Raw genomic sequence first — 7,155 nt, 5'->3', positions numbered from 1 at the left:
TTGCGAGGTATGTAGTCATAATTTCAGGTTGGTTCAGGTTGGTTTGGGCTTGAATTCGGTACTCAGAAATTCAGACAAGTCTAGCATCCCAGAGACATCCGGCCCAAGTTCAGCCCAAGATAAGAAATCTGACCCAGCTCCCTTTTTCCCATGCCAGTCCTCCGCTCCGTGCTCTCCCTCCCTCCCTCTCCCTCTCTCTCTCTCTCTCTCCCTCCCTCTGTCTCTGAGATCGCGTCGCCGCTCGAAGAAGATCGAGGGCGGGCAAGATGCTGCAGTGCATCTTTCTACTGTCAGATTCTGGGTAATCCCACCTTCACTCCCTACTCTTTGTTCTGCCACAATTACTCCATACCCTATTCTCCTTGCGTGAATTCGAAAATTTTAGGTAGTTTAGATGTTTGGATTAATGCCGACGCGAAAACAAACAGGGAGGTGATACTAGAGAAACAGATGACGGGGCACAGGGTGGACCGCTCCATCTGCGCTTGGTTCTGGGACTACGTCCTCTCCCAAGGCGGCGATTCCTCCAAGGTAATCCAACCCTCCTTTTTTTTAAAAAAAATACCGATCTAGATGCAAATAGTTGCAGAAAGATTTTCTTCTCAAGCAATTTGGCTAATTTGAACGAATCATCCTTTGATTCTTTCTCTGGCGATTTCTAGATCTTGCCGGTGATTGCCTCGCCGACTCATTACCTCTTCCAAATCTTTCGCGAGGGGATCACCTTCCTGGCGTGCGCGCAGGTCGAGATGCCTCCGCTCATGGGCATCGAGGTGAGCTCCTTTCTGTCAAGTTCAATACTTGTCAATGAATTATAATTGTAGTTATAATTTAATGAATTATAACTGCAGTTTGATAATTTTAATACTTATCATAGCATTGGCAAGAATGCCATGAAAGTTGGAGATGCAAAATGTTTATTGCTTTCTTTGATTGCACAAAGAACCATACCTGTGCAAATTTCTATGTATTGCTCAATAAACTCGATGAGATAGTCATTGCTTACCCATTAGGTATGTCGTTTGGCATTACATGAAGGGTGGTTGCAGGGAAATGGAGGGTTTGTTAGAATGATTTAATATAGTATGTTAAATGGTGGAGCCGAACTATTGGCAAAATTGCAAGGCTTTAGGCTACATGGAAGAATCTTACCATGTATGAAAGTTTGACAGATGTTTATTTGTGGGGAGAGCAATACGGGCTTAGTTAGCGGGGCTGGATTTAGGTATTGGAGTGGATTTAGATATGAAAGTAAGCATGTAGAGTACAAAGAAATTTATGGCATGGAAGCATGTAGATAGTGTCTATATAAAATAAAGTGTCTACATATAATAATCTTAACCATTGTGAGATGATATAAGTTTACTCAGTTGGTTATTGCTTATTGAAGAACTGCAGGAGATATACTCAAGTTAAGTAAGCCTTAATTCCAAACTAGTTGAGGTTTGGCCGTATTTTTATGAGATGTTGAGACGTTATGTGATTTTGGTCTACCTCTATGCCTATTTTCTTCTACTTGTATCAAATCAATCCTTCCTACTGGTGTATCCCTTGGCCTACGTAACTGTACAAGATATATGATTTAAAATTAATGATAATACAATCAATGGCACATCTCCTGTTAAACTGAGATTGCTGGTGAAATATAGCATGATGGAAATTATTATGGTGCTGGTGTACGATAAGAAGTAGGATTCAAGGTGGTCGTGCCATCATAAGTAGAAGATTGAAGCCAATAAGGTCCCAAGTGGCTTGCTGCATGCCACACTTAAGGTAGATGTGCAATTGTGCGTGCTTGTAGCATTACTTTGTCTTCATATGCAATATATATTACTATATGGTCCAACTTAAAACATTCATTGAGCTGCAATAACAATGCACAAGGTGCAGAATAATAGATACATGGGTATGGGTGCCCAATGTTGAGCCTAGGTTGCTAGGTCTTATGTGCAAACCATGCCAAGCTTATATTTGTTCCAATTTCATGTGTTCATCTGGGTTAGATTCTGTTTTTCATAGAACTATACTAGTAAGAAGTGTTACTGCTATCTACAACAGGCAATTAATGATTTAAACCTTTGACCTTCTGTTTTGCAGTTCCTCTGTAGAGTTGCAGATGTTCTGACCGATTATCTTGGAGGATTAAATGAAGACTTGATAAAGGATAATTTCATAATTGTATATGAGGTACATGCCCCAAAATATCTGAATGCCGAACTGCAATCCACAGATTTTAACCACTCTTCTTAACCAAGTAATGGTAGTTAAACAGGGGCTATCTTAGGGAAAGTATACCATTTTCGATGAGTTGCTCATTTCAGAAAAAATAATTATCTTGTATGTGTCTAATTTACTCCTCTTTGATCGCTCATAATGTAAAATATTGGATGATTTCGGTTTCTTTCGTTGATCTACATAATACTCAGCTGTCTGTTGATTTAGGACAGTGATAGAGCGTTTTGTGCAAATTGCAGCTTTTGGATGAAATGATGGACAATGGTTTTCCTCTGACAACAGAACCAAGCATCTTGAGGGAGATGATAGCTCCACCAAATATTGTTAGCAAGATGTTGAGTGTTGTGACTGGTAAAAGTTCCAATGTGAGCAATACACTTCCAGATGCAACATCATCTTTTATTCCCTGGAGAAAATCTGATATGAAGAATGCAAGCAATGAAGTTTATGTCAACCTCGTTGAAGAAATGGATGCAGTTGTGAACAGGTCCTTCTACAATTTTAACCTTTTATTCTTGATTCTTGGTCCCATTTATCACTTGTACTTTGGATCTTTAGTGCCCTATTCTATAATCAATTCTTTTATTCCATAATATTTTTTTGCCTTCCAAGATATCTAAGTAACTTATTAATCATATTGCTCATTGTGAGTAATTCTCGGCTGGTTATATCTGTCCATTATGCTTTCTGAAGTTGTCCATTATGATGGGCAATAAGAGTATTACCTGCCACTAGCATGTCTTTACTATTTCCATCGTCCTATGTTTCCACTTTTACTGCCTCTTATTGGAGGGATGAAGAATGCATAGTTTTGTTGCTTATAATCATCATCTGTTGATTCTTGTGTTATTAGATTGTTTGTTATTTTATTACAAACAAAAAAGGAAAAACAACCTTCTTTGTTAGCTTTAACCCTTCTCAATGGTGTCCGCACTTAACAATGCATGTTTTTGTTATCAGGGTATTACTATGGCAGTGCATGGCTTTCCATCTGACTCAGGCATAAGAAGCCTGGAAATGCAATAGATTTAAGGCCATTTACAATGTAGGCTGAGTAGAGTTTCACCCAGCTTGGCTTGTCATAATCATTTAAGTAGAACTTGGCCCCAAGTTTTCCTTCACTTGGCTTCAATTAGGTTTTTCACAGGCTTAGGCTTAGCTGTTGTTTTTTGCTTGGGCCCGCCTAATCTACAATAGCTGTATCCACATTGTCGGCTGGAGAACAACCAAACTTACATATCTAATAGCTATATGTCTAATGTAAACTACATTTAGGCCACCTAGCTGGTCTCTGGTGCCTTTTGCTTCCAAGGCCTTTTGAGCTTGGGTTCGTCTTATGAACCAAATAGTCTGAGTTCAGTTTTATGAAGGGCCAATTTTTGTAAAAGAGCTGAGGTTGCTATGACTTTTGACGTCACTTAGTGTATTATCAGCAAGCTCGAATCTCTCTACATCCTTTTTTAATGGCTCAGCTTATGAGTCAAATACTCATAGTTCGGGGTTTGCCTTATGCCAACTTGTGAGAAATCTGAGGTCAACCATGATCTTTGACATTCCTGTGCGATATTATCATTAAGCTTCAATCTCTCTATATCCTTTTGTGTTGTTTTCACTAGAACTGAGTTTTTTTATTTGTTTGTTTTGGTCTTCAGAGAAGGGGTTTTGGTGAAGTGTGAAATCTATGGTGAAATTCAAGTAAACTCAAACCTTCCCGGTCTTCCTGATTTGACTCTGTCATTTGCAAATCCTACCATCCTGAATGATGTGAGATTCCATCCTTGTGTTCGATTTCGGCCTTGGGAATCAGATCAAATTCTGTCATTTGTGCCTCCTGATGGGCAGTTTAAGCTTATGAGTTACAGGTTTGCCTTAATTACACATGGCATTTTGTGGACATTGGTGATCCATCATCTATTTGACTCCTTTTTAACTTTTTGCCTTTTACTTGCATCTGGCTTTCTTGTTTACATTACTTACAATGGTTTCTGACTTGGACAAGGGTTAAAAAGCTGAAGAGCACACCAATATATGTGAAGCCACAGCTAACTTCAGATGCTGGAAATTGTCGCATTAATGTTTTAGTTGGAATACGCAATGATCCTGGAAAAACAATCGATTCAATAACAGTACAGTTTCAACTGCCATTATGTGTTGCCTCAGCAGACTTAGCCTCAAATCATGGCACAGTAGACATCCTCGCTGATAAGGTTTGCAAATGGCCCTTCCAGACTTTCTGTCTTGGCATTTTCAATGATGGTAACATGCATTGAGTTTTTCTTGAATATAGGGTGAAAAAAATTTTAAGCAAAAAAGGGAAAAGAATGACAATGTGTTGCAACATTAACATTATGTGTATATGTTAGACGCTTGGAATTTATGCACCTCCTTAAATGTTCCTTGTATCACCAAATAGATACACATGCTAGACCTGCAGCATGTAGATTTGGCTCTTATTTGAATGTTTCTTCCTATTTGCAGACATGCAATTGGTCAATTGGACGAATTCCAAAAGATAAATCCCCATCTCTCTCAGGTAATCTAGTTCTTGAGGGAGGGTTAGATCGTTTGCATGTATTTCCTGTTCTCAAAGTTGGATTCAAAATCATGGGGGTTGCACTCTCAGGCTTGCAAATAGATAAATTAGATATCAAAAATACGCCAGCTCGTCCATACAAAGGTTTCCGAGCCCTCACTCAAGCTGGGGAGTATGAAGTGAGGTCCTAATAGGCACTCATCTTAGTGCATGCATGAGCTGTATTTTTGATATTGGAATATCAAATTCCAAGGCAGTTGATAGCAGCTTTCCCTGCTGCTTTATTCATCAGCTACATTATGTGAAGCTCTCAGGTCTTCTGCTAAATGTATCTTGTCGTATATTAATAGAAGAGTTTCCAACAATATCCACTCGAGCCTTATATGCTATGAATATGTTGGCATCCAATGCTGCTTATGTTTCGCAAAATTCAATTGATTATCCAGAGCAATTATTCATAACTAGGCTGATGTGCATGCCTCTTTATTCTGCTATCTGTGATTGAAGTGGCAAAGATCTCTTGGTTCCTTTGGCAGGGTTGAGTTCTTTCTGACCATCTTTGGTTTTAGTTGTTGCACAATAAGTTCTCGAGGTTTTTATTCCTGTTTGATGTCACTTATTACAGTGCAGATCCATTTGATGGAAATGATTTATCTATTGCATGAAGACATCTTGTGCTTCAAGTTGGAGACAGTGCTTGGAATCGGTTGTGTTATAAGAGAATGTTAATTTTAGTACTGGGTAATGTACTTTGCTTGTGTTTGGAATGATGTATTTATGAAATAATATCTTTTCTGCTTCCTTTGTAGTTTATATAAAGGGTCAGAAATAAGAGATTTCAGGTCTTTATCATGTTTATTTTTGCGATTTATAGTCATGGTGGATGTTGAAAAGTTGAAAAAGGACTTGCATAATTACTTTGTAGTAATTTACAGGGCTGCAGGTATGTTGTTCTAGGATCAACTTTGATGTGGTGCTGGCTTCGGTCGTTGGTGGGTATAAGATTTACACCCTGATCTGGCCCATTATTTAGCTAGTTTAGATCAGGTGTGGTCTCTTTTAGTATTTGGTATTGTTTTGCAAGATCCATGCCAGATCAGCTGAAAGTTAGGTCTTAATTCATGATCCATGCTTGGTTTAGGGGTCTAATTCCAAATATGAGTTGGATGCAAGACAAATATTAGCAACCTACTCGTATTCTTACTAATTAAAGATTAATTCTAAGGGTTGAAGTTTAGATACTATCCTGGTAGCACCATCATTTTGATTTGTGGTCGCTTTGTCACACGTCTCTTAATTATAGATTGATGGCTGTTTTTTGTTTTTTTTTTATAGGACGGATGGATCATTAATATCTAGTATAAATAAATTCTATAAAATTAGAAAATAAAATATCTCGAAGCGGAAGTGACATGGATGGCGAATCGGTTCATAAAATTTCATCTGAGTGTTGAGCTGTATAGGAAACTTGGTAGAAATATTAGATCTTGAAATTCTTTGTGTGCTTGTTCTCTGCGATGGTTTCAGGGTTTAAAGGTAAGAGATAGATTGACAGCTGTTAATTGGTTTTCTGAATTTTGAGAGACATATCAAATAATTGAACTCATCCCATGTCTAGTTGGTAGCATCTGCATTAGGGTAACATGATCGAACTGTGCTGCGTGTATAGCATGTAATCCATGCTGAATGATACAGATGGAAAGATAAAACAAATGCAATGAATACTGAATGGAAGAATTGACATATCCAGTTACCGAGAGTTGCTAGAAAAATATTGAAAACTGTAACCTAAAAAAAAAAAAAAAAGTAAAATAAGAATATAAATGAGTGGCCTTTTAATCAGCAGCATCCTATCCAACATGCAATAAAGCATACCTTCCCAAGAGTTATACAATGACCCTTTAAAATAAATTAAGATTTTTACTAACAATTTCCATGTTCTCCACTCTTAAGGGCTGTTATAATGAGGAAGAAGAATGACGAAATCATTGCTTATTTAAATTACTGATCCAACATTACAGCTGCAGTCATGGCAATACAATTAAGTCATGTTTAGAGTTGCTCTTATAATTTCATCTGATTTTTCTTATCCAAACAAATAGGCCTGCGGGGTCCAAACATAAAGTAAAAACTTCATAAGCTTGTGCCATATTAAGCTGCTAGCTCTCAACTTCAAAAATTAAAGGTGCAGCAGTTTTAGTTTGTAAGCTGTGAATTCTATATTGTTCTTTATCCCCCTATTTTTCCCAGCTGTAATGCAAAAGAGACCAGCAAATGTAGTTTCAATGGAGGATCCATGCAAGCTATGGTCCATTTGCCGTACTATCTTTATCAATCCCATCCGATGGTTTTCACAAATATGAACAGATCTCGAAAGCTAAGGAGTG

At 37.9% G+C, this 7,155-nt stretch overlaps 1 protein-coding gene across 8 annotated transcripts; it reads left to right on the top strand.

The window, feature by feature from the left end:
* Positions 1-135: 135 nt before the first annotated feature.
* On the top strand, positions 136-5,626 carry LOC103701023 (AP-3 complex subunit mu). Of its 8 annotated transcripts, none has more exons than XM_039124392.1 (9): positions 136-301; positions 386-531; positions 663-773; positions 2,098-2,187; positions 2,475-2,722; positions 3,888-4,097; positions 4,235-4,442; positions 4,714-4,768; positions 5,399-5,626. In XM_039124392.1, exons 1-9 carry the CDS (start codon positions 151-153, stop codon positions 5,431-5,433), a joined length of 1,254 nt encoding a protein of 417 aa, XP_038980320.1. In that variant the 5' UTR covers positions 136-150; the 3' UTR covers positions 5,434-5,626. The 8 variants fall into 8 exon arrangements, with proteins under 8 accessions (XP_038980320.1, XP_038980316.1, XP_038980315.1 ...); XM_039124388.1 differs by having other exon boundaries at positions 5,394-5,626; XM_039124387.1 differs by having other exon boundaries at positions 4,714-5,626.
* The last annotated feature ends 1,529 nt before the right edge of the window (positions 5,627-7,155 follow it).

The sequence above is a fragment of the Phoenix dactylifera genome, chromosome 3 (assembly GCF_009389715.1).
Source record: "Phoenix dactylifera cultivar Barhee BC4 chromosome 3, palm_55x_up_171113_PBpolish2nd_filt_p, whole genome shotgun sequence".
NCBI classification, from domain to species: domain Eukaryota; kingdom Viridiplantae; phylum Streptophyta; class Magnoliopsida; order Arecales; family Arecaceae; genus Phoenix; species Phoenix dactylifera.
The sequence above is the reverse complement of the archived record's forward strand: the minus strand, read 5'-3'. Positions and strand labels throughout refer to the sequence as shown.

Excerpts from the sequence above, each read along its gene's own strand:
- LOC103701023 (XM_039124387.1), top strand. The coding sequence starts at position 151 with ATGCCAGTCCTCCGCTCCGTGCTCTCCCTCCCTCCCTCTCCCTCTCTC. Across the intron at positions 2,188-2,474 it reads ATTTCATAATTGTATATGAG|CTTTTGGATGAAATGATGGA; the intron begins GTACATGCCCCA and ends TGCAAATTGCAG. Across the intron at positions 4,098-4,234 it reads TTTAAGCTTATGAGTTACAG|GGTTAAAAAGCTGAAGAGCA; the intron begins GTTTGCCTTAAT and ends GACTTGGACAAG.